The sequence below is a fragment of the Chiloscyllium plagiosum genome, unplaced genomic scaffold (genome assembly GCF_037043375.1).
Source record: "Chiloscyllium plagiosum isolate Xiang-an unplaced genomic scaffold, Cpla_swu_hap1 HiC_scaffold_40, whole genome shotgun sequence".
In the NCBI taxonomy this organism is placed as follows: domain Eukaryota; kingdom Metazoa; phylum Chordata; class Chondrichthyes; order Orectolobiformes; family Hemiscylliidae; genus Chiloscyllium; species Chiloscyllium plagiosum.
This window is the reverse complement of record NW_028270178.1, coordinates 41,909,386-41,936,921: the sequence shown is the minus strand read 5'-3', so window position 1 is coordinate 41,936,921 and position 27,536 is coordinate 41,909,386. Positions and strand designations below refer to the sequence as shown.

The window sequence follows — 27,536 nt, the reverse complement described above, 5'->3', positions numbered from 1 at the left end:
TCAGATACAAAGACAACGACGCAATTAACATGTATAGACGGATTTTTTTTACCGTTTCCTGCACATTTTCAATAAGGAAAGCAAATTTTGCTCTATACTTCTGTTCAATTTCCTTTGCTAGAAATGGGAAATCACTTCTCATTGATTTACTCAATACCGTAATTGAGAAAGAAAAGCACGAGATCCATGTGAATGGCCGAAGTCAGGTGCAGTGAAGTCAGGAAGGGATGAAATGTTTTGTACATAAAGCTATCCGACAGCATCAGAGCACACTTTCAGTGGGACAGGATCAAGTTTAACCTGAGGTTAATCGAATGAGACAAAATATACTTGGATCGTAAGCAGAGTCCAAGTCGCAATTAACATTTCTAGGATGAAGTTATAATCGTTTTCCGCCATTTCTATGATGGAGGATGATATTTTCTCTCTCTATTTCTGTACAATTAACATTGATTTTTGAAAAAAGCTTATCATTTATTTACTCAATACAGTAATTTGATAAAAGAATGCATGGGATCCACTTGAATGGCTGAAGTAAAGTGCAGTGAAATATGCAACTGGCAAAGTGTTTTGTCAATTAGAGTATCCAATGGTACAAGTTCGGATCTGGCACCAGTTTGAAAGCTGGTGAAGTGTGACGGCAAAAGATTCCTTTCGACATGTTAAGCAGAATGAGAGACTGTGCTCTACTCAGGCAGGATGCATGAGAAATGTGGGAATTGAATTAATATTTTCTAAGACGTTTGGAACTCCACAACTAGCTGATGAAGAAGCAGCGCTCCTAATGCTAGTGTTTCCAAATAAACCTGTTAGGTTAGATTAGATTACTTACAATGTGGAAGCAGGCCCTTCGGCCCAACAAGTCCAACACCGACCCTCCGAAGAGCAACCCACCCGGACCCATTACCCTACATTTACCCCTTCACCGAACACTACGGGCAATTTAGCATGGCCAATTCACCCAACCTGCACATTATTTTTGACTGTGGGAGGAAACCGGAGCACTCAAAGAACACTTCATTCTTCATAAGATCAAAAGGGCCCATTCGAAGATTTGCCCAAAAGTTCCCAAATGCTGAGATTTCAAAAATTGTTCCTTGACACTCGAGCTATTGTACAATATATAACTGTCAACAGAATGATGACTTCCACCTTAATCCTTGTTTTTATATTTAAAATATTTATCTAAAACAGTTATTCTTTCCCTGTATTAAAAAGATTACACTTAATTTTAAACCATGATTATGTAATTTTAAGGGATTGGGGCTACTATTTCTAAAGTCTCTTAGTAGCCTAAACAATGTTAGAACAGATTTATATGAGTAGATAAGGATAATCCAACATGATGCCAGAGCACAAAAGGGTTAATCTGAAAAAAATGTCAAAGCATAATAGATAGAAAATGAAAAATGCCAAAAAATATCCTTGGTGCCGACTAAACACCACTTACCCCAGACTTCTCCATTTCTTCTTCCCGTAATTGTGAGCCATGAATATTGAAGCGTGGATTTAGGAAGAAAGACAGAGAAGGATCACAAGCTCAGACAGAAAAGACAAGATCTCAGACATGCAGTAACTGATGCCAAGGGACATAACAGTCATCACAACATAAACTGACAGAGTCATAAACAGAGTCTTAAATAAAAATGTTTTTCAATCCAGTACAGTGACTTTCATCACTGTAGAAAGTACTTCATAAAACTTTTAGTATGTTAATATTGAAAAATTGAAGGCGAGAATGAAATTATATTTTGTCAATGTTCTCTATAAAGAAAAATGCAGAAGTTATTCTAATCATGATATGGATAATTATACATGAATAGGAAAAGGTCATCTAATAATTAGAATGGACCTGTTGAACTAAAGCTTGGCGTTGTGTGATTTCTAACTTAGAATATAACGTTGGGTTTCTCAAGAGAGCAACGGTTATGAAACTCAAGTGACGACAGCGTGACAGAATAAGGTAGTTTGGAATAATTGAAGCAAGAATGGAAGTGTTCTATTAACAGTTCATGCATTTAATAGTATACTATGTCAGTATTTTATCACACACCACAACCGCTCCAGGGCAGTTAACAATGAGGCACATTGCAGGTGTCACACTTGGTCCATTCCAGACATCAACCTCCTCTGTCTTGACATCTCCATTTCTATCTCGGGTGCAATCTCCAGGCGGATGAGTGCTAGAAAACCGACAGACTCTCATGCTCGACGTACGACACCCTTTCCCTGCCAACAACAGGCAAGTAGTCCACTGCATTCACGTAATACTTCAGCCGATACTGCATCTGCTTGGATGAAGAGACATTCCACTATCAAGCATCATAGATGTCCACCCATTTTGAACAAAGTGTTTTTCTGCCTTGTCATTCAGAGAGCCCTCAAGCGCACCTCCTCCATTCCCCACTGCACTGCTCTCAAAACCCCTTTACACAAATTAAGATAAGTTCACCCTTGCGTTCAGACAACGGCTGACCAGTCTCTACATTCAACCAATAATCCTTAAACACTTCTGACAACTCTAATTGAACCACAACTCCAAGAATACGTTGCTCTCCCCACCCTCTACCCCTTATGAGTACATCAAGTCTCGTTCCAGTCCCCAAATGTTTGGTGACATTGCCCCGTAAACGCACCCGAACCCAAAGGCACATTCCCATACGACTTAAGGCATGGAAAAACTATTGGCACATTACTACTCACTCACCTCTATCCCGGGTCCCAAACTGTCTTTCCAGTAGAACTGATGTTCACCTTCTCCTCTCCAAACTAGTTTACTGTATCCAGCGGTTCGTATGAGGTCTACTCGTCTTCAGCGAGAGCAAGAGTAAACTGAGGCCACGTTTCACTAAGCATCTCAGCCTGGCCTGCAGGAGCCGGCCTGACCTCCTAGTCGTTCACTGTTGTAATTCGTTTTCCAGCATGTCCATCCTTCGCCTCCTTCTTTGCCACAGCGTATCTGACTGCAGGTTGTGGGAAACGGCACCTCATTCTCTGCGTGCAGAGAATATGGACTGCATTGAGTTCTCAAATCTCAAATTCCTTCATTTCCTATAACCCTATCGCACCATTCCAGCCCATCCCCGTCCCCCTCTTCCATTCCACTAACCAAGCATTTTTTCCAGAAATAAAACGAATGCATTGTTCCCATCAACCAACCAGGCCGTCCCCTCTATTTGATTTCACGTGTCCCGAACACACCACACTGCGATCCTCAAACACTACCCTGCTTAATCTATGGATCCACTTACACCCATCTCCAGGACTGAAGGAAGGTCACACCCGAAACTTTGATATCTTCACCTCCTGATGCTGCCGGACTTCCCTTGTTTTCCAAGCCTCCTCCTTGTCTGCCTTGGATTTCACAATCTGCAGTTTTTTTTTCTCTCTTCTGATTTCACACGTAGGCCGACTGATTTCCTTCACTAAACGAGACAGGGAGAAAACTTGTCATGATGAGAGTTTATTTAATCATTAAATTCAAATTTATCGACTATGATTGGATTAGAATCTATATACATATAGTGATGCTAAGATTACGATATCTGAGCTTCTACCAGAATTCCTTACATTTGCTTATAGTTCAATGCAATGTTAGCTCAGTGGCCTTGTGGCTAAGTTGTTCGCACTGCTTCCTCACAGCGCGAGACAACCAAGTTCAGTTGCAGCCTCGGACGACAGCTTGTGTGGAGTTTGCACGTTCTTCCCATGTGTGAGTAAGTTTTCTCCAATATTCAGAACACGTGCACATCAGTTGAATTGACCAAGCGAAATTGTCCATAGTGTTCAGGGATGTGTAATTTAGGTACAATCGTCAGGCAAAATGCAGAGTAATCGGGTCGGGGTATGGATCTGAATGGGATACTCTTCGAAGGTTCAGTGTGGACTTGTGGGGCCAAGTGGCCTGTTTCCACACTGTAGGGATTCCATTTTTAAAAAAAGAGAAAGAAGAATCTTCCCCGTGTGTGTGTGAGTTTCCTCCGGGAGCTCCGGTTTTTGTCTTTAATCCAAATATATGCAGGTAAGGTGAATTGGAGATGAAAAATTGCACATCGTGTTCAAGGTTATGTAGGTTAGGTTCAAAAGTCAGGAGTAAATCTGTAGCAATAGAATAGGGAACTGGTTACTCTTCGGAGGGTCGTTGTGGTCATTTTGGTTAAATGGCCTGTTTCCACACTGTCAGCAATCTGTGAAGGATTCCACTGCAGCCGTGCTTCTTTAACAAACCTAACAGTAAATGGCTCAAGAGTCATATCAATTATTAATCCCTCTGGCCTTTGAAGTTAGTGACAGGTAAGCGAAGGGTGAAAACCAAGTTTAATAATTCCACACGGCCGATTTTTATGCAACTAAATTAAATTCCAGACCATCAGACTTGTGCTTTTGCAATTTCTGTGAGAAAGGCTTTTTTTATGTTCAGTTACAAAATACTGGGTTCTGAAGATATTGATCCAACAGTGGACTCAAATGCGGTTGAGAATTTCGGAATGGTAACAGGTTTATGGAAGAAACTGTTATACTGAAACTAACATAGTTGCATCAAGTGTGGCCAATTTGCAATATCGCTGAATAAGACAGAATTCTGTCAAGAAACAAAAATCAGCTTCTCCCGTGAATTATAGTGCACGGTTTGTTAGTTTCACAGCTTCTCCCATCCATATCAATACCTTTTCATCCCTATCTGTCGCTCTAATTTACTCTCCATCCCTTGATGTCACTCTCTCTCAGACACTCCCAATTGCCATTTTGCGTCTCCATCTCAACTCTGCAAAATACAGTCTCCTTTCAAACCCACAGTTGCTTCCTCCTGTGTCTTTCTTCACTCGGTCTGTGTGATCTCTTCATCCTTTGATCTAACCTAATCTGTTACCGATCATGCTCGCTCTACCCACATCCATATCTGTACTGACTTCTTCCTGATCAATTTCTGTGCCTGCATGTGCTCGATGTTATTCGCTTTCTAAATTACAATAATCTCTGATCTTTGTCTCCCCTAATTTAAAATCTTACTACCATCTGTTTTAGGCTCGGTTATGCACAATATTTTACAACATCAGACTGACAGTCAATATTGTAAAATCCGAATAAACATAAACCTCAGAATAGGGTGAGACGATTTCCAACTTCCTCTACGTATTATAGGGACTGGAAAACAGAGTTGTCCTCCTGAAAAGATTTATATCAAACGGTTTTTCTTGGCACAGTGACTCAATGGTTAACACAGCTGCTTCACTGTGCAAGACACGTCGGTTCAATTTCATCCTCAGGCGACCACAGGAAGTTTGTACATTCCCATTCTGTCTGCATGGATTTCCTCTGAGAGCTCCGATTTTCTCTCACAGTACAAAGATATGCACAGAACGTGGGTTATACGTGGTAAATAGCCCATAATATCCAGGGATGTGCAGTGTCGATGTGTGAGCCATGTGAAATGCAGGTTGCAGGTTTTGGGTAGCTGGATTGGACATTCTTTGGAAGATTGGTGTGGATTCCGTGGACTGAACGGCCGGCCTCCACAAGAAAAGTATTTGGTTATACTTATTCTGATCGCCAGGCTCACAAGTAAACCCTGGTAAAAATTGATGACTGTCCACTCCCATCTCTTGGCCAGAAGTCTTTTTCTCAACAACAACACTCAAGGAAAATGACAATTCGTTAACCCTTTGAAGATACAATCAAAAATACATAAGTTGCTCATTTATCCCTTAGAGCCTGCATTGCTAATAGATAATTTCACACACCTTTATCCTCATATCGACATGCATGAATATTTCTGAATACCCCTGCTTTTCTTTCACTTCATTGGTCATCAAGGAACTAGCTCTGCCGTCATGACTTCTTTTCATTACAAAAATCATTTATTAACCTTTGATGCCCATAATTCTGCAGACTCACAACTACCCCTGAGAGAACAAAAACACCACACTTTTTAAATATACATGCCCCGTTTTGTTAAAGTAGGACTGAATGCTAGAAATTAACAACGCAAACTCGTTGCAGATTCAACGCAATCTAAAGCAGTGTAACACTGTGCACAGACTAACTCACTTTGCTCATTTTTTATACGCAACAAGATGTTCTGAAATAAATCAATTTGAACTGTATCAAGAACATACAGAGCTCACATTGATGTTCAACATCAGCAATTTACAAATGAGATTACCAGGGATCTGAACAGCTGCTAGAATCGGCTAGTGACTTCGCTCTAACTCATCAATTACTGCTTATTCAATTTCTTAGATAAGAAGCTGTTTTAATTATTCTGGAATTGATAGTTCAACAAGATCCTCTGAACTGACCCATTCAAGTGGGCCCTGGAATACAATTGAAATACATCCTCACTAACATGGTTGTGCATCTCATCATTGATATTCGTTGAACTCACTTGAGCAAAAGCCTTACATCAGCTGCTATGATACCGTTTTCAAAAACATGTTATAACTGCTCAAGAAATAAAATCACAAATTGATGTCAACACTTCTGACCAAAACGCACATCACGGAATTCATTAAGGAGTGATCCCTCAACAATGAAGGGTAGCTTCATGGCCTTCACTTATCTCAATGACGTTACTGATGAAGAGTTACTGGACTCGATAGGTTACCTCTGTTTTTTATTCACAGATGCAGCCAGAATTGCCGAGTTTCTCGAAAATATTTTGTTTATTTTGTATATTTTACAGACAGTGCACACCTTGTGTATTTCATTTAACATGTTACTGTTGTATTTACCAAATGTAGAGAAGTCACTCACAGAGTGAGACCGATTTGGAGGTGCCGGTGTTGGACTGGGGTGTACAAAGTTAAAAGTCACACAGCACCAGGTTATAGTCCAACAGGTTTAATTGGAAACCAACTAGCTTTCAGAGCAACGCTCCTTCATCAGGTGATTGTGGAGGGCTCAATCGTAACAAAGAATTTATGCCAAAAATTTGCAATGTGATGATGTACCTGCAATTATACGTTGAAACATTGATTGTCTGTTAAGCCTTTCATCTGTTAGAATACAGTGATAGATAGTTTCAGAGTGAGACCGATTCCATTGACTTCCTGTAGTTTCTCATTCTGATTCTGTCTGATGCACGTTTGATGACATTGAAACTTCAGAATCTAGTCCAGTGACAGCTGTGGGAATTGTTACGAACTGGACAAGCTCCGTTCACAACTTTTCAAGAAGATACCCCCGAACCTAAACTTTATTGATTTAAAGGCATGCAAAAAGTGCAGTGTTCCAGATGTGATTGATTTCTTCAAGCTACTAGGCTTTAAGCAAAACACACTTTCTTCTTTAAAAAAAAGTTAACACACCGCAAAGAATGTAAAATTGACATCACTTCCACTCCATTAAATGGTTGACCAAACGTATAATTTGTGCAACTATTAATCCTCAACTGCTAAAATGTAGCAGCACCACCAAAAACCATGATTTCGGAAGAAGTGTGAGTGTAGACGCAACGTTAACTCGGCTTTCTCTCTCGAGATGCTGCCAACCCTGCTTTTTTTTTTCTCGTATTTTTTGGGTGTTTTTCTCCCATAAACACAGATTCTTCATTTTAACCTTCTATCTTCAGTCATGAAGAAAGGAAAAATAAAAAAAAGAAAAACGCTGGAGCAGCAGACTGAGTATGCAAGTTTTTTTTCAGCAAAAGGGGCAGATCTGTGTCTATGAGCTTCAATCTCTTTCCAAATCCCACCCCAACTTAAAATGATGCGAAAACTAAAAACCTGTTTCCCGTTGAGAATGAGTCCACCCATATATGCTGCTTTTGTTTACTTCAACAAAAGGCAACAATTCAAGGATCTCAATGCTGTTTAGCGACTGTTTCTGAAGCAGACATTGCAACAACATGCTGGCAAAATAATTTTCGCAAGCGAACCAGTACACAGTTATTAGATTAGATTCCCGACCGCATGGAAACAGGACTTTCGGTCCAACAAGTCCACACCGACCGTCCAAAGTGTAACCCACCCGGAATCATTCCCGTTCCCAATAATTACACCTGACTAACGCATCTAACACGATGGACAATTTAGCATGGCCAAATCACTTGACCACCACATCTTTGGATTGTGGAAGGAACTGGAGCACTGAGAGGAAACTCCAGCAGACACGGAGGGAATGTGCAATCTCCACATAGACAGTCGCCCAAGGAGGGAATCCAACTATCTACAAAGCACAATAAGCAAAGCTTACTAGGTGGAAAGCTTCCTCAATAATACTCTAGAAGTCTCATAACATCCCTGGCTAAGTACATGTCTTATTTGGCAACACTTAAACTTCCTCTTCCTCGAATGCCTGTGCACAAGTCGCAGCCGGAAATAGTTGAGAGAATAATCAATATTGATCAAAGAACACCTTCCAAACTCACTATCTATTCTCTACAAGAGCAAGGACAGTAGATATTTCCGAACATTATCGTCAGGATCCGCATTAAGCCTTCGTCAATCTCATTTACCAAAAAAAATTCTGTTCCTTAACCATCACTGAATGGGGAGATGCTATGGCTTTGGCAGGTGCATTTTATGCTCTATTTTGTTTTTGAAATTCGTGGAAGTTGAGACAGAATTGGCGAATGTTCTACCTGAAGCCTTCAAAAACAAAACGTTTATGAGCCCTTGTATTTAATTTGATGCAAGAGAAGAAGCCAGATTGTGAGGTATCCCACAAAATCACAGTTTTAGTTTCAGCTTTCTGTAGCTGTTGTGGTTGTGAAAGCTACAAGTCTCACCCTCTCTCTCTCCAATTCTCTCTCTTTGTCTGCAACTCTCTCCCTCATCTCTCTCCCTCTCTCTTCGTCTTTCTGTTTGGTCCAGATAAAAGTTGAGTTGCTCATTCTGGTGATACAACTGCAAGTGAGACAATCAGTGCAACTGAATTAGGATTTTTGTCCACGTGTGGTGCTTATGAGGCATTTGTACGTTTGAATTGCTAATGGTAATTGTTTTGTAGGGATTCAAACTAGATCAGACAGGTGAACTTCATAGAATATTATTTAATATGATTCAGCCAGGGATTATTGACTGACAGATATAATTAAAATGTGGGAGGTTCTTTCCTCTCTAAGAGCTGTCTCTGAGGAAGCCGAACTTATGTCAAGTGTTACGCACTTGTCCTAAACAGTGCCTGGGTAATGGGATGCCGGCGTCTATGGAGTAATTTTAATGCACAGAAAAGTAAAACAAAAGTTTGACTGAAACATTGGCTCACAATAATAGTCATTGATTTGGAGTAAACGTTTCAGGCATATAGCCAATATTTGGAAAACTGAACACATTAGATCCAAAAGTTTAAAAATTGGCCAAGCATGACTTAAAATAGATTCTTGTTTCTGACATAGTTTTGCTAGTTCCAAAGTCATCCTGAGTTTGGACGACGCTCTGTCATTTTAAATCTTACCTTTCCAATATCTGCTCTCAATGACTTTCGGAGATACATTGTCAAGAAACTAGCACTTTTCAGGACGAATACAAGTTTGTCCATTCCACATGGGAAACAAAATGGCAGCTTTTCCAACAGAATGAGGGGCTGTGGGGGTGGGGGAGATTTGAACGAATTTGATGTTATCGTTGCCAATTGAATTCACGCAGTAGCATCTCCCATGAATATTTTCACCTTGTCCTCTGGATCTCATTGCTGGTTAGAAACGTAATTCACTCGCTGAATAAAATTTTGCAAACAGACGACATTGCAAATGGATAGGGATCATCGAAACATCTGTCAGCAATTCTGTTCGACAATTTGCTCAATTTGCTGTTCCGCATGCGAATGACTTAACGCTGAGTGAGAGAGGTTTAATCCCGCAGTGCCTTACTAGGCCATGCACGTTGAGCGCTGTTGCATTGCTTATGTCCATAGGCAGATCCGAACCACCGCAGCCAACGCCAGCTGCACTGCTCCAGCAAGCGGCCTCACTCAGACTTGCAGGCAACGATTCCCGTTGTTTCAGCTCCAGCTAGACTGAAACCAAAGGTCATGGCCTCGATTTCTCCAGATCGTTGGACTGACACTGAATAAACAGCAGTGAACTGCTAAACTCACATTATAATTTGGCATTGTTAATCACAGTCCGCATTAAAACCAGGGGATTATAAGTGGAACTCTTCAGAGCTGCTTCCAGCATTTTATGGAGCAAAATGTCCAATTTCCTCTGAAATCCTGTCTGTTTGCTTTTTCACGGCCATTCTTACCAGGTTTGCTAACACTGCACATACTGCCATTCTAGCTAAACAGTCCATGTATATGTCTGGTTGAATGACCAACACACCGTCCCTCCACCCCAATGATAACGTATGCGAAATGAAGATGGGTGCACGATGTTTCCGTCAATGTGCCAACTTTCCAAATCCAAGTCATTGCCAGTCACTGATAGTAGGAACAGCCAGTTCTTGGGATCAGTCACCTACCTGTCTTCAGATCCGCAAGCGACTTCCTGGATGGGATCGTTGACTGGTCTTTTTTTTGGCACACGGTATGCCCGTTGAGGGAAATGCACACCATATCCAACGGGAACTCTGCTTCTCTCTCTCTTTCTTCGAGAATTTATTATCTTACTTTCTAGGCAATAAGGAAATGTGGCACAATGTTCAACCCGGACAAACGTCGATGAATCTGTTGGTGTCAGGGACAATTGTCTTGGACAAAAAGCAGCGCTCCTATTGGGCGCCTCACCTGTTTTGCTATTCTCGCTATTCTGTCATTGGACAATGAACCCTTTGTTGAGGGCTATTTCCTGTTGTATAAAAACAGGAGTTCATGTCGTTTCGATAGTCAGAACACAGCGATGGTTCTCTTTGAGCTCCTCCTCCTTTTCTGCTTATCTCCAGGTAAGATGCGGACTTCTTTGTAAAATTTTCCTCTTTTGTACGTTGACAGAGAAAAGGAAATCTGAATAGGTGTCTAGGAAACGCCGTGACAAACAGCGGCTGTCGCTTCCCACTGCTCTGAAGCTGATGGGAATTCACCGCTCTTTTGCTGCTCAAAGTGTAATCTGAAATGTTCCCTGCTCAGTGACAGCGATGGGAAAGTTGCATTAATTTATCGATTCTATAAGATGCTTAGATGTTTGTATTCATATAATGCGAAATTCTGAGAGAGCTTAGAAAGCTTCCTCGGTTGCGTGGTTAGAGAGAAATCGATTTAGATTTAATTGGAACTCCTCAATTTAAACGGGGCTATCGACAAAATTGCACTTATGCTGAGGAAGTGAGTGATCGGAGACTGTGTCAGAATGTGACAGGGCGTGGGATCCACTCCACAACCGGACCCTGCATTACCCATGAGGGGATATACTGTGGATTCTGAAAGTCGTCAACGCAGGGCGGCACAGTAGTTAGTACTGTTACAGGACAGCTTCACAGAACGGTTTCAATTTCACCATCGGCGACTGATTGCATGGACTCTCCCCTGTGTCAGCTTCGTTTTCATTAGGTGCTCTGGTTTCCTCTGACAGTCCAAGGATGTGAAGATTATGTGTGTTGTCCGAAAATGCAGGGTGACAGGGGAACTGCGGGATGCACTGCGGCAGGTGTGACGGACCAAATGGGCTCGCTTTACACTGTTGGAAATTAATAACAACCAAAACTGTTTTATAAAGTCAGCTGGTCTCGTATCATTCGCAGAGACAGAAAGCTGAGTTAATAGTTCATAACTGACACAAATGTCATTGATCTGAATCCTTGTCAAAACTGTTGACAATGCAGTCAATAGTGACAAGCACTCTTGTATTTCTTTCGACATAAGGGGTAATGAGAACTGTGCCTAACAGCTATCCTGATTCCACATCTGGGAGAGATAATATATCCCTTTATGGCGCGGTTTTACCAACAGAATTTCAGTAAAGCAAATTCTCATTATGACCTGAACAGTATCTCTGGAAGCATTTTCCAGTCCAGAATCTGTTGAGTCCCGGGCAGCCACAGCTCCTGTGGCCAGTTGTGTCCTTACTCAGGATAGACAAGAAACACATCAGTTCAAATGGCACAAAGAATCCTGACCATTCTGGTCTGAGTGTCCCACACTGAAAAATCACCACAAGACATTGTCACTATTCAGATGGTAACTAAGGGGAATGATATTACACCTCTATGCAATCCTGGATTGTCCTATCCTTCTGGATCCTCCAACTCACGTCTCTACAGTCAACAAGAAATTCTTCCACCTCTGAGCTTACCTTTAAAGTAAGCTCGGAAGAGAGGGAGAGAGAGAGAGAGATAAAGGCGAAAACTACTTCTGAAATCTTTATGAAGGACCTTGCTGCCCAGTGTTGCCCTTCTCAATCCAGTTCTCTTTACATCAGCCTCAATTCGGTTAATCTGATTAACCAGTCAGGGCCAACGCTCATTGATGCATGTCTTGATGGAAGAGTTATTGGAAATGCTCTGTGCAAGAGGAAATGTGTTCTGAAGACGGTTACAGTGGACTCGAAACATTGACCGTACATTCTCTGACTCCACAGCTGCTTCCAGAGTTGCTGAGTTTCTAGAGCAATTTCACTGTATCTTCTCCACGGGTCTTGAAATTGCACGCACTCCCGAAGATACACAGTGAGAGAACCATTTTTGTGCTCTTTAGTCTGAATCTCTTTTTTAAACAATTGTCCGTCGCCACAACTCCACACTCAACTAAAATATGAAAACTGGTTCATTCATTGTCTGCAGGGAAACATTCCCTATTTAATCAGAATCTCTCCCATGTCTCTGAATTTTAGTTTGGGCCACAATGTCATGTCACCTGTGTGAGAACATCTCCCTTAAGCTCCAGTCGCAATGGAAGGAAGGTGTAGACATGGAAACACTGCAGCAAGAAGTCTGCAACTCGCTGCCTCATGAGTCCAATTTGGTGGTGAGTTTCAGTAAGAATGAGATGGAATGTGCTGGGAAAAAAAAACATAACTGGAGGAAAATGTGCTTATTTAAGGAAATATATCATTTCCTTGAAGGCATTTCAGGGAAGGTACACCAGGATAATCCTTTTGTATGGAGGGATTGATAATGAGCAAACGCTAAACAGGTTGGGACGTGAGATGTTGGCAATACAATCCAGGGTGGACTTACACAGTTTGTGCTAGTGTCTGGGGAATGTTGTCGAACAGAGAGACCAAGGTGGACAGGTATATATTTACTTGAAGTGACGTCACAGGTCGACAAGGTGTTGAAAATGTCTTTTTCGTGCCAGGTCCCTACATCGGTCAGAGCATTGAACTCAGGAGATAAAATGTCATGTTAGAGCTGAATGACAGTTTGGTGAGACCACTTTTCGTAAACTGTGCATTATTCTGCTCACTCTGCTGCAGGAAGGATAATATTAATTTTGAAAAGGAGAAAGGAAAGATTTACAAGGCTGTTACCGAGACTGGAAGGTATGTGTTATAACGCGAGGCTGGGAAGATTGTGAAGTTTTTTTCCTGGAGTTTAAGAGGATGAGTGGGTACCACAAAGAAATGTAGTAAATCATACGGCGCAGAGATGAGGCAAATTGCCGTTGTCATCTCTATCAGTTGGATGGTCTAAAAATCAGCCAGCGTAATGTTAAGCTGAGTGGCAAAAGACTTAAATGAGAAGAGAGGGGTAACCTTTTCATACAAAGGGCGGTGCGTGTGTCCAGCGAACTAGTCGTGGAAGTGGTGGAGGCTCGTACAATTCGAATATTCAAATGCATCTGCATGTAATCAGCTGAACACTTTTCTCTTTTGTCCACATCTTGTTCTGACAGTGCATAGATTTTGTCAAAGAGCACATGAGGTTGATCACTAAAGCCGTGAAGATTCCGGGCACTTACGATCTGTGTGGGGTGAGTATCACAGAGTAGTCATTCATCACGCTATTTGACGCTGATGGCGAGCAATTGCAGTCCTCCTATTTCACCACTCTGTGTACGTCAGAGAAAGAGCGAGCGAGCGAGAGAGAGAGAAGGTGATCTCGCAATTCAATTAAGGGAATGAAGAAAGTCAGTGGGCCAAATTGCGCCGACTGCTCTCTGCTCCTTCACTTTTAGGAACTTTCTATTCTCAACCTCTGTATCAGTAACAGAGTGTGCAGGAGAAGTTCAGTCATTCCATTGCAGTTTCCTGCTGAGGCAGAGCCTGAGAGTTTGGCGCTGTCCCTTATGGTAAAGAATACCCCCAGCCACAACTCCCCTACACAAACACACACTCACATACACATGCCCTCTGTCACATACGCGCGCTCTCACGTCCTCTCACGCGCACTCAGATACACACGCTCGCAGACACACACAACTCACTCTTACACACTCATACACAACTCATTCGTGCACGCACTCTGAATCCATTCGACATGCAGTTTCATACTTACACTCTCAATCACACACACACTCACACGAACATGGACACTCACGCACGCCATATACACACAGAGAAGCACCAGCACATACACACTCACTCGCACTAACACAGACACAAACACGCACACAAACAGGAAAGAAGGGTGTGTAGATGTTATAGAATTGACTTGCACAAACCACAGTAGACGCTCCATAAATTTTCAGATTGAAATATCAGAGAATTTTTCTCGTTAAAGGAGGCCTACGTGCAGACATGTGCTGTTAGGCAGCAAATGATACTGTTGAAAGATGAGAGAGGTTCCAGGATTTGAATGGTCTTCTCCTGTTCCTGTGTTTTACTCGTGGATATGAAGAGTTAGTGTTACACCAAGTGGAAGAGGAATCATTAAAGACCAATCGCTTGTCTTCCTTATTAAATTGGAGATGAAATTGAGCGAGGCTTCTAATTAAACTAGACAAGTCGATCAAAGGATAAATATGTTATTACCTAAGAACATTACATCAGGGAGGAAGCTGTACAGAGAGGGAGCCATGCTTTTTAAAGAAGTTGAAGATGTTGTCCAGAGGAATGGGAAATTTTATTTTAGAATGAGACATGAAGGCTCAGTTCCAGCGCTTGAGAGTTAAATGTTAGCAAGGAAATTCCGAATCAGAAAAGTAAGAAGTGCCAAGAGGGGACATGAGATGTCGTTGGTAGATTCGAGAAAGGAAAAGTGTACGGTTGTCTATAGGTATATCGGTTTAAAGAATGGCGAGAATAAGATTAGGGTCAATCAAGGATAGTAGAAGGAAGTTGTGGGTGGAGTCAAAGGAGATTGGCAAAGAGCTAAATGAATATGTCTCCTCTGGAAACATGTTGTCATGGAGGAAACTGCAATACAGGCTAATAGACAAAAAGGGTTTGAGGTTCTCAAGGAGGAGGTGTTAGCAATTTTAGATACTGTGAAAACCAGTATGTCCGCCGGACCGAATGAGATTGATCCCAGGATTCCCTGGGAAGCCAGGAAGGAGAGTGCAGAGCCTTTGACTTTGATCTTTATGTCGTCATTGTCTGTAGAATTAGTGTCAGAAGATTGGAGGATTGCAAATGTTGTTCCCTTGTTCAAGAAGGGTTATAGAGACAACCATAGCAATTATAGAGCAGTGCGCCTTATTTCGGCTGTGGGTTAAATCTTGGAAAGGATTGTAAGAGATATTATTTACAATCATCGAGAAATGAATAAATTGATAAGAGATAGGCAATACGATTTTGTGAAGTGGAGGTCGTGCCTCACCAAACGTATTGGGTTCTTTGAGCAAATGACCGAAAAGGTGGATGATGGTAAGGCGACTGATGTGGTGGATATGGATTTCAGAAAGGCGTTTGGCAAATTCGTTACCGTGGCTATTGCATAAAATGCAGAGGCGAGGTTTTGAGAGTGATCGGGCGATTTGAATCAGAAATTGGCTAGCTGCAAGAGACACAGAATGTGGTTGATGGGAAATGTTCATCCTGGAGTTCAGCTACTAGTGTGCACGGCAATGATCTGCTTTGCAGCAACAGTTGATTTTCATTTTTTTCATGAATGACCTCAATGAGGGCATAGTATCATGAGTTAGTAAAGTTGTGGAAGACCCTGTGGTCGTTAGAGTTGTGGATAGTGCTGAAGGATGAAGTAACACAAATGCAGGTAACTGTGCTAATGTTGAGTAGAGGGATCACAGTTTCCATGAACCTTTGCCCATAGGCGTAGCCACCCAGGTTAAGAGCATAGCTCAGAAGGCATACGGTGTGGTAGCTTTTATTATGAGAGGGACTGCGTTTCACAGCCATGAGGTGATGCTGCAGATGGACAGAACTCTGGTGAGGCTGCAAATTGCAGAATAGCTTACAGTTCTGGTTAGAAGATGGATGTGGAAGTTACAGAGAGGGTTCAGAGGACATTTACCAGGATGCTGCCTGGTATGGAGGGAAGGCCTTACTAGGGTAGGCTGAGGGATTTGAGGCTGTTTTCGTCAGAGAGAAGAAGGTTGAGAGGCGACTTATTGAGACGTATAAGGTAATCAGAGGGTTAATCGGGTGGACAGTAAGAGCATTGGTATGTGTATGGAATGAGCTGCCAGAGGAAGTGTGGAGTCTGGTGCAATTGCATCATTTTAGAGGCATTTCCATGGTACATGAATAGGAAGGGCTTGGGGGCATATGGGCCGGGTGCTGGCAGGTGTGAATACATTGTTGATCACATCCAGGAAAACAGCGTGGTGCTTGCTCTGTGTGGTTGACGAGAGAGTTGTGCTTCCATTAATGTCACCTTTGTGAATTTGCTTACAGGAACTGCAATTCTGTCCTTGGCTGGTCTGTAGACGTCTAGGTGGATGTATCGGTGAAAATGGTGACTTTCCTCCTGAGTTTCGTCCATAGAAAACCCATCCAGTGTGAAGGAAGTTTGCATAAATTCACTGCCAGTCGTTTTGTCGAAAATGGAATATTTCTCGGCCGCAGGGACAGGGAAATTTGACCGTTTCCAATCAACAAAACATCTTTCTTTAAAATAAAATGATATGGGAAAACTGCAGGCAAAGTGAATTGCTTCCATTTCGTAAACAATGTTCGCATGGACAGGAGGGGCCGAAGCATCTGTTTCGATGCTGTGTACCTCTGGGATCCTTTGAACAATTCTCTATTCATTGAGCTTGACCTTTCAGTAATAGGAGCCAAGAATAGAGACCTCCTTCACCCTCTCCCACTTATTGTGCCTTCCTGCCAAGTTGCCCATCACCCGAGACCCCAGAAAAGCACCATTCCCTTCCATGCTCCTCGAACTCAAACCTGTGATGACTGATATTCACTGAGGTCATAACCAGACTGACTAATTGTCTGCACTTAATTTGGATCCCTCCTCATTTTTTGTCACTGCATTCACCCCCATAATAACTCAGGGATAAAACTGCATCATCTCAACCTTGTCACCGTGATTCCAGCGTGTTCACCTAAAGGGTAAGACGCTGGTTAAATGTTCACGCAAATTGATAACCAATGCTGAAAATAGTGCCCGATGACGTCGATACCACATGTGCAGATGAGTGGGTGAATTGCTTCAAACTCCCAGCTGACTTGACCTTTCGATCTCTTTGCATCATTTAGAGTGCTTATTTCTACGATGTCATGGCACCTCCCAGCCCCGTCTTACCTTTACAGTGTCGTCAACCCCATAACGTTTTACGGATGGCTTATGTCTCTCAAATCAGTTCTGCATTTTCCTGACATGTCTACATATTGTCCATTCCTCCGTCTTTAAGAAAGCTTGCTTTTATATGTGGAATGGCTGGATCGAACAACATTATGCAAAATTAAAAATGCACTTACACGGCAAGGTATCACAACGACATTGAAGCAGAATAAAAAGTGATTATATATTTGCTTCGAACTCTCATTGAGGAACAGCTCCAATAGTTCAGTCTTTCTGCCTGTTGTAAATTTTTATTTATGCTCTTTTGCCTGCCTTTACAGTTTGTCAGTAATCACTCGCACATCACACTCACTACTGTTATGTGCAGGTTGGTTATCAAACTAGATTATTGCCTCGCCCTTACCGTCCACACTTATCCATCCTTCTGGGTGTCCTGTGTAGAGTTCTGGGAAGCACGTTGTTGGAACTGTATTGGAGAGAGTGCAGTGGGTGGTCCACAGATCGCTTCGAAAGCGAGTTTTTAAAATGGGAGTACTAAATTTGGAGGGGAGTGCGGAAGGCAAGAGAGGTTGAGATTGAGGATTTCAAGACTTTGAATTCGTAGCACAGAATAACCATTAAAACATTGTCTACCTTTCTTTAAAAGGCCAATGAGTGAAATGTCTCAGTTTTATAATTATTTTCAACGGAAGTTGTTGAAAGAATAACTTTCTCATCCAGCCAGTAGTAACGTGGTGGAATTTTGTGTCTGGAAATGTTGGGAAGGCACGTTCTCTTGAATACATTCAGGAGAATGATTTGGATGGGAAATGAGAAGTAATAATCCTGAGTCATCCTGACATCACTGCTTTTGGGATGCAACTGCTGTGCTTGCTGCCTGATACCAAACCGTCTGCTTTGAGAGCCATGTCCCTGATGTTATACACACTTTGTTGGTCTGAATGTACCCCTTGAGTATTGGCTGTTCACCTTCTCCCTGATCCACACAGTAGGGTATTTATAACCTCAAGGCTTCCGTACATTTGGATCATGTCTTTCGAAACTTCTTCCCTTTCCCCCATCCAGCAGAAACTAACATGATCATCGATCTTGATTGACCGTTGCTGCTCCTCCCTCCCTCGACAGCCTATTGGCAATGGAACAGGATCTAAAGCAATATCTCTTTCGATAGTGAATGGCCAGAAACTGGCAGTATTCTTGCCTCGTCATCTCACTATTACACTCCCCTTCCTGCCCGTGCAATCCTGCACCATTTTTTTACTGCGACCCCTCTCCAACCTCTGCATAAATTGCAACATCTACCGACATTTCTGCCATCTACAAATGGAGCCCATCACCAGTGATGTATTTCCCTCCACTCCACTATCTGCTTTCCGCAAAGACCGTTTCCTCCACGACCACCATGTTAACTTCACGCTTTGTAAAAAAAAACGCCCTCCCCTCCTGGCACCTTCCCCTACCGCCGTAGGAATTGTAAAACCTGCGCCAACTCCTACCCCCTCACCTCCGCCCAAGACCCCAAGAAACCTTCCATACCCATCAACATTTCACCAGAGCTTCCACACATGTCATTTGCTGTATCCGTTGCTCACAATGTGGTCACCTCTACACTGGGGAGACTGGACGCCTTCTGGCAGAGCGCTTCAGAGATCTTCGCCGGGACACCCGCACAAATCAAATGCACCGCCTCCTGGTCAAATATTTCAACTCTCCTTCCCACTTACAGGCCCTGGGACACCTCTATTACCACTCCCTCACGGCTCCACGCCTGAAGGAACAACGCCTCATCTTCAGCCTCGGGAACCTTCAACGCCAGGGCATTGATGTGGACTTCACCATTTTCCTCATTTCCCATCCCGCATTTTACCCCAGTTCCGATCTTACAGCTCAGACCGTCCATAAGTCATATCTCTCCTGTCAATCTTCATTCCCACCTATCTGCTACACCGTCGTCTCTGACCTGTCACCATCAACCCCACTTCCATCCATCTATTGCACTCTCAGCTGCATTACCCCTTCCCCCCACACCGATTTTATCTCTCTATACCCGAGGCTCCCAGCCTCATTCCTGATGAAGGGCTCCTGCCCAAAACTTGTCCTGTTCCTCGATTGCTGCATGACCTGCTGCGCTTTTCCAGCACCACGCACTCTTGACAGGCTTCTCTTCATCCACTTTAACCAAAACTCCCTCAGGCTCACGAACGTCCTGCGGCCCCGTTCCGAATGCCCACACGTCCAGGAGAGTGCACTGGAGACATTTACTGCTTACATGCTGAGTCCCAAGCGCCATAAATACTCCCGGATTTCCCCTCCGAAATTATTAGACTGGGAGGAGCAACCCATAGCTTTGAGGTCACCTGTGAGTTCCCCACTGTGGTTAGCCTTTTTATACATCAAGTAAATTCAAACCATGTCGACTACTTTGGAGCCCAACTTTTCTTGACTGAACAAACGATGACTCCTAAGATAAAGACCTCCCAAACTCTAATTGCTAATTGTTCTTTAAATACTCAACAGCCTTGTTCCTACAACCTGAAACGTCCACTTTCCTCATGATACCGTGGAACCAAGATTTCCCTCAGGATGTCTGAACCTTACAGTTACTTAATATTCCTTTAATGGAGTGAGTACCCTAAGTCTGCTCCTATATAACAGACTTAAACATGCTTTAAATGTTTCAGTGTTTTCAGTGCTCTATACTATAACTCAAGCAGAGGGCCCATGTCACCTCCTGGGTTTAATTTATTTTCCGTCCTATCTGACAATTTTAATTGAACAGGGAACACACGGGTGCTTTTGCCAGTGCAGTTACAATGTAGACAACAATGAGTGTTATTGCATGTAGTTCACAGTTTGCAAGAACGGTTACAAATGCAGTTGGCTGAATGGGGCATTAAAATATCTCCCTCAGTGAGCAGAAAACGTCACGACGGCAAGGTTGTGAAAGAACATGCATTGTTCAAACGTTGATATAGCCTTAAATTCAGGTATATCATTGTCACAGGCTGCACAGTTATAAACACATAACTGAAATTAAATGCTGAATAAAATCTTCCAGGGAAATATATAATCTAGAATACAATTTATACATTGTAAGTTGACCAAATCGCTGTGTATTATGCGCCTGTGCAAATATCTAAATGAAGATAGACCAATCTTCAAATAAAGAGCAGAGAGAGAATTGTCCTCACTTCCACACCGTTTACAATGGAACGTAGAGCGTTATTAGAGAAAGTGGTAGCTCTTGTCAGCGGATCAGAAATCTTTAATGAGCTCAGATGGCCTGGCAAGATGTCAAAAGGATAAATTGACACCAATTTTCTTCACGATGCAAGATCGAGACTTGGTGAAGAACACAGCGTTGAAATTGAATGTGAAATGAGCAATAGCAAGAAATACTTGAAGTATCATTGTGGGACATGTTCTTGGCATCTGGGAGGATAAAAAATTTCAGGTTTGGCAATTGGTACATGTTATTGAAATCCCCCTCAGTCTAGAATCCAAGCTTCACTAAATATATTGAAAATCAGGGCCTTGGATAATGTTAAATGAATATAATCGGAATACTGCAATAAAATTATGAGTATACCTTGTTCGCATAATCTGGTACGATCCATCATATTTACTAATTATAATTGAATTGCAATTAATATAAACTTTATTATCACTATCCTTCCGCCCTGACAGAGGATATATTGCACAGTGATCAGTCAGTTCAGATTTAGACGGCTTTTTCTGTGGACAGGATATTGTGAATAGAACACTGCACATTAATTTTCCATGTTATTGAATAAATATAGTTTAGACTGAGTAAATAGTAATTGCTTCAGACTGCGATTTAGAGCCGTGGTCATCGTTACATTTCCAGCCTGTTCTTAGTGCTGCCAAACGTTTAAAGGTTTCAGGATCACCAGATATTCCTTGGTACCTTGTAAAGAAAAGATCTGAAGCATGGATACAGTCACAGTTGTTGATTTTACCGAGCACTCCCTGCATGTGTGTCACATTTCTAGTTTGCAAGTTGTTTGTTTTCATTTGATGTCAGCTGGAACTTAATTCAAACGTCATATGGAACCGAAATATTTTGAAAATTACATCATCATTCTCAGAATGCATGAGATGAATTGATTACACTGTCAGACAGATGCACAGGACGTTAAAAATCACTTCAGACTTGTGTTATGAAGGTGGATGCGTACTGTTCCTTTAAGAGAGTTGAAGGACGGAAAGAACCACAAAAAGTCCGGCAGAAGGTAACATTGCAGCATTTCTTCGAAACGGCTTGAGGAGCTGGATTACGTTGAGACAAACACAAATTCAGATTCGTCCAATCAGTTTGCATTATACCCCAAGACACAAACTTCAAACACTTTTCAATTGAGTATTCTGATAATATTAAAACATAAGTAATGATCTGGTACTTGGAGTGTAAACAGATATTTTGAACAGATGGTTAGCGTGACAAAGATAATTGTCAAAAGACCATGAAATGTCGGCTGCGAGTAAGGGGTCTCTGAGAGGTATCTGCCTGGAGAAGGATTTCGCACAGAAAAACATGGAACCCGACCGTGCTTAACAATCTGCAGATTAAAATCGACTGATGACACTCGCCACGCTGACTGGTTATTCAACTTGATTATTTTTCAGCAAGTCGTAATCAGATTTTTAAAATAATCGGACTCGTATTGTACACGGGGAGTTAAAAGATAAGTTTAAGACAAAGGGCTTATAAAATAGTTGTTAGTTAATACTACCGAATGACTTAAAACAACTAACCTTGTTCAGTTTTGCTTTAAATAGTGATTTAGAGGATAATTCGTTGCCTCTCGATTTTGAACAGATTACAGCACGGGATGAACCATTCCTGTGTTGCGAGTGTAAGTCAGCAGAGGGGTTTACGCCGTATCATAACAGTTTGGGGCTAATTTGTAGATTTTGGCTCTTGGATTCATGCTCTGAACAGGTCTTGACAGATTCAGTCTGACATTTGGACAGATTTGAATAGATTTGTGTTTTGAAAAAAAAGCCCAATAGATTTAAACACTCACAGGTTAATGTCCTAGATCTTAAAATAAAACATCGGTGAGACGCTTTGTTTAATTTTGGTGAGTTGTGGTTGATTAAATTAGAAGTGCGAGAAGTAGCCCTTAAAATTTGGGTTTAACCAAGGAGAAAATAAAAGCAGGAAGTGTAAGGGAGTTATTCAAAAACTTGTGTGTCAGAGAACGAGGAAAGTGCAGTAGAGGTACAAAAAGTGCAATACACCTGAGGGAAATTAAATTAGAAGATAAACAAAGAAAGAGAAAAAGAAGAAATGGGAAGATAGAGAGTAGATAGAGAATCAGAGAAAGAGAAAGAGAGAGGGAAAGAGAGAGAAAGACGGTGCTTCCCTGAGCAAAGATATAGAAGGAAGGGAGAGATAAAGAGAAAGTAGAAAGCGAGAGAAAAAGAGAGACAGCGAGAAAGAGAGAGAGAGAGTTTGAACATGAGAGTTTGACACTTAGTCAGCAATGTCAAATTAACAGGGAGGACTTAAAATAGAACGTAGTGATATAGACAACTATGTCGAACCTCTGCCACATTTTCGATGAGAAAAATGTTGAATTTCTTATTATTTTCAAAAACCTAATGGCGAGGGGGTTCAAGTGATTAGAGGATATGTGGGTAATGCTATTACAGACTAAACTGGTAGGCAGGGCTTGGGAGATATTTGCGAGCTGTCAGATGAGAGGTCAAATGATTATAAAGAGGTCAAACAGACTATTTGAAGTGCTTATGAATTGGTACCAGAAGTGCACGATAGCGGTTGAGAAACATAAAGAAGGAACCAGGTCAGACTTCTGTTGAGTTCGAAACAATTAAACATCGTCGTTTTGATGGATCAACGCGTGCCTTGAGGATAGATTGGTCATATGAGGCTACAGGAAAGACTATTCTGATGGTGGAGTTTAAAAACTCACTTCCAGAGATGGTAAGAATTCACCTGGTGGAACAGAACTTTCAAGAAGTGATGAATACATTTTGGTATATAAGACGAGATTCTAGGCAGAACCTTGTCGTGGGAGGGATGGAAGGTGGAACAGGAGGAGATCCTCTACTATAAAGCCATGAATAGCGAACACTGGTAAGAGTTTACCACAGGTTAAAGAAAAAGTCCATGAGGGGGCGACGGAGATGAAAGGCCTGACTTTATTTCACTGTGGTAAATTCGGACACAAAAAGTCACAGTGCTGGTCGTTAAAGAGAGGCACTGTGGGAAAAGATGCAGCAAACCAGTGTCATTAATGAAGTTCGTAAAGGAAACCCCAATAAAAGCCAAGGGGCAGCAGGACGTTGCACAGCCCAGACATTGGCTGAGAATTGAGTTAGTACCTGACCTCGAAAGAATTCGCCTGTGTGTGTAAAGTTTATGCAGAACGAACTGGGAGAAAATGACAAGAAGTTATAATTTTGAGAGATACGTGATCTAACCGATTGCTGTTCGAAAGGGATGAGTGAACTTTCTGATTGTTCATTTCACTCATATTGTAGTGGTGCCTTAACTTTCATTTGAGTGGTATCTTGATAAAAGCTGATTTATAGTGGTTGTGCATATGTTTATACATACCTTCAGGAATTAATCAATACACCGGAGGTATGTGTCAGTGTTTAGAGGCGTTCCTGGAGTGGAGCGGTTTTGGGGGTGGGGGAGGGTGGTGGGGGTGGGGGCGTGGAACGGTTTGTTGTTTCTGATGTGCTTACCTAAGAGTGTGATAAATTCTGGGCTACATGCTCGGAAATTTAGCGTTCCCTAAGTAAGAATTGGTTGGACTGACAACCGAAGACTTAGGAATTTACAGTGTGACTGATTGACAGAGTCTTAGTTCCAGGAATTCAGTTCTCTGTTGGTAATGAATTAGCAAGTTTCAAGATGTGAGTGACTCCCCTTTTTGTGAAGAAGCCCAAGGGAAACCAAGAATATGAAGAGTTAAAGCAGAAATATGCTGATATTTTCTTAGATTGTGTACGAACCAGATCCCACTATCAGAAGTCACAGCGCAAGCAAGAACTAAGAATATAGATGAACGATTTGCCGCAATGGTGTGGGACAAACCTGAACAGGTAGCGGGTCAGACAGAGGTTTTCAGGTTCTAAAAGAGTAAAATCCTTGCAACAGGAAGACAAAACGATAAAAGATGTATATTGGACGCATATTCTGAAAAGGAGGCCGAATACACTCCTGAGGGTAATTATCGAAAATATATTTTTTAAACAGAAACAGAGACAATGGCAGGATAGTGCAGAGGAGAGATGAGCTGAAATGCACCAGATTGGGTTGCCGGTAATTTGGATAGGGGGTGTTATGTGTAGCACTCGACCTAACTGTAGGAGGTCACATAGTGGTTTGAAAGAATTAGACTCAGTCACAAAAACGTATTCGTTGTGCTAGAATGCACAAGGATGGGATTACCTTTTGCCATACCTGCCATACACGCCAAAATGGTTAGCAAACCCAAGGTTTTACTGAGTCCAGCACCTTTGTTCAAATTCCAGCATTTGAAGAACATTTCACTCGCGTTATATTGATTGTGCAGGTCCACAACCGAGAACTAGAAATGGGAACCAGTACTTGCGATCCATAATGATTGTGGCTCCCGCATTTCCAGAGGCAATTCCATTACGGAGTTTCAAGGCAAAAAGGTTGGTCGTGAAGTTAGTAGCTGTCTTCTCGCCGTATGGGCTATGCAGCGAGAGTCAGTCGAATGAAGGAGCACATTTTACTGCTAGGCTGTTTAAGTAGGCATAGCTCAGATATACAGCACTTTAAATCAAGTGCGTATAATCCTGAGTGATGTTTAGAAATGTGTTATCAGACATTGACGACCATGTTGAGAGCATACTGTCAGGATTACCCGAATAATTAGGATAATGGTATCCCATCCGTATTGTTTTCCATTGCAGATGCGCCAAACGAATCGACACACTCTGCAACCTTCGAGTTAACATTCGGACATGCAGTGAGAGGACCTTATTAATTAATTAAATATAAATTGACAGTAGCAAATTCAGAGATCTCACACTTAGATTATGTCTTGGAGTTGAGGGAACGATTAAATCGAGTATGTAAGTTCGCTAAAAAGTACCGAGCGAGGGCGCAACCCACAATGAAACAGGTCGCAGACGGAAAAACTGAGAATCGAACGTTTACCCAAGGGGATGACGTTTTACTGCTTTTACCAGTGTTAGCAGATGCCTTCAAAGCATTGTTTCTTGGTCGCTATCAAAATGAGAAAAATAAATGATACAGGTGAACTATCTCGTTAAGATGCCAGATTACAAAAAAAAACAACAGTGTTGGGTCTGTCACGAGCACGTGTTGAAACCGTATTATATGTGAGAGAAAGAACTGGAGAAACACGTTTTAGTTACTGCCCCGCAGAGTGAGGAATCAAATTCAGAAAGTGTGGATTTTGATGGGCCTCAAAATAAGTTGAAAAAAAGCCCTTGACGAGTGGGGTAGATTCGTAAACTATCTGTTGCAGAAGCAAAGAATGCACAAGAACGTATTGTTACTTCAGTGTGAGGGCAGATGTCAGAATCAAATAGGAAACCCTACATCATTGCTCATGATGTAGACGTAGAGTTTGCTCCTCCAATAAAAAAACATGCGAATCGGATTTCCCCTTCAAAGGCAGACACGTCCTGAGTGAGGTGGACACCATTCTCAACGGGGATTGAATCAAGCCAGAGCGAGTGGAGTTCGCCGATCGTCTTACTTCCCAAGCCGATCAGGACTCAACGATTTTGCGTCGATTATTAGAAGATCAACGCTGGAACAGAATTGGATTTATCATCCGTCACCAAGATTGGAGAACTGCATGGAAAAAGCTGTATAAGCTATTAACATCACCAAGTTAAAACTCCTGCGTGGTTATTCGCAGGTACCTTCATCAGAGATTTTGAAATAAATGTCGGCTATTTTAATGGAGGAGAAAGTGAGAACTGCAGATGCTGGAGATTCAGGAAGGGCTTATGCCCGAAACGTCGATTCTCCTGTTCCCTGGATGCTGACTGACCTGCTGCGCTTTTCCAGCAACACATTTTCAGCATCCTCTTTCGTTGCTCAAGTATTTTCGAAAACAAAACATAATTTAAAGGCTTTTCCATCTAGAATGTTCCATACGGAACGGAACCTCAGCCTTTATGACCCCTGCGGAAAAAAAGCCAACGACAACTTTTCCTTAATAAAGGAGCAGCATTGCCACAATAGAAAGGATTTCGATGGAAAACGGTGAACTGCAACTGATCGTGCATTGACGGGAGTTAAAGTCAGTCTGCATGAATCCTAATTTTCTCAATAGCCGGATTCCATCTTCTATTAAAAGGGATGCCTATGCGTGTGTTTTCCCAAAGTAACAGAGGGAGCATTATGTGCGACACAATAAGGAATCTTCAGCTGCACAGTGAGGGGCAGGCAGACCAGAATCTGACAGCAACAGACTGAAATATTAAAGCAATGAATCGAAGTTTGTTTTTGGGTCTTTATGGTACTTTTTAAGTTTGGCCATTCTTAGCAATGCGGATAAGGCTTATAGTTTGGGTGATGCAAGCTGGTTGCTGTCCTCGCAATTGTTGGTCTTCCTGGTAAGTTACTCCTTCTGACTATTAATTCATTAACAATTGCACAACGTTAATTATTAAGTTATTAAAACTTTGTCAACATGGGAACAATTGCCAGCATATCGCCTTGCAAACCCCATTCTTTGTCAAGCAAGTATAAGTTAATGATCTGAAGAGAAACCAGACTGTTCAAACGTGATACGTGTTATTGCTCTGAACTTATTTAATTTTTATCAGCATATAGTAGCCTGCTCAATTCGTTTAACTATCTGCTCTCGACACGAATGGTCCAATTCTCCTCTCACGATACGTGCACTTGTGAGTAAATCGACTGGAAGCTTCAAATCTTCAGGTAGCGTTAGCAACGGATTGCGATAGTATACCTGCCCAAGTAATCCAGATCCCAGGGCAAGTGCAAAATAAATGGACTCAAAATCACCACGTCGTTGCTAGCTAAATTTTTAT

General features: G+C 42.0%; 1 protein-coding gene and 1 long non-coding RNA gene across 2 annotated transcripts; one reads left to right on the top strand and one right to left on the bottom strand.

Moving 5' to 3' along the window:
- Positions 1-2,085: 2,085 nt before the first annotated feature.
- On the bottom strand, positions 2,086-3,335 carry LOC122548165 (uncharacterized). Its single transcript, XR_015753900.1, has 3 exons — positions 3,252-3,335; positions 2,708-2,994; positions 2,086-2,288 (listed from the first exon to the last, which is right to left on the bottom strand). It is a non-coding gene; the product is annotated as an uncharacterized LOC122548165 (long non-coding RNA).
- Positions 3,336-10,694: 7,359 nt separating this feature from the next.
- LOC148138488 (uncharacterized) lies at positions 10,695-18,111 on the top strand. Its single transcript, XM_087981584.1, has 4 exons — positions 10,695-10,823; positions 12,707-12,840; positions 13,711-13,788; positions 16,613-18,111. The coding sequence occupies exons 1-4, from the start codon at positions 10,781-10,783 to the stop codon at positions 16,700-16,702; spliced, it is 345 nt and encodes a 114-aa protein (XP_087837710.1). The 5' UTR covers positions 10,695-10,780; the 3' UTR covers positions 16,703-18,111.
- Positions 18,112-27,536: the final 9,425 nt, after the last annotated feature.

Excerpts from the sequence above, each read along its gene's own strand:
- LOC148138488 (XM_087981584.1), top strand. The coding sequence starts at position 10,781 with ATGGTTCTCTTTGAGCTCCTCCTCCTTTTCTGCTTATCTCCAG. Across the intron at positions 10,824-12,706 it reads CCTTTTCTGCTTATCTCCAG|TTTGGGCCACAATGTCATGT; the intron begins GTAAGATGCGGA and ends TCTGAATTTTAG. Across the intron at positions 12,841-13,710 it reads CTCATGAGTCCAATTTGGTG|TGCATAGATTTTGTCAAAGA; the intron begins GTGAGTTTCAGT and ends TTGTTCTGACAG.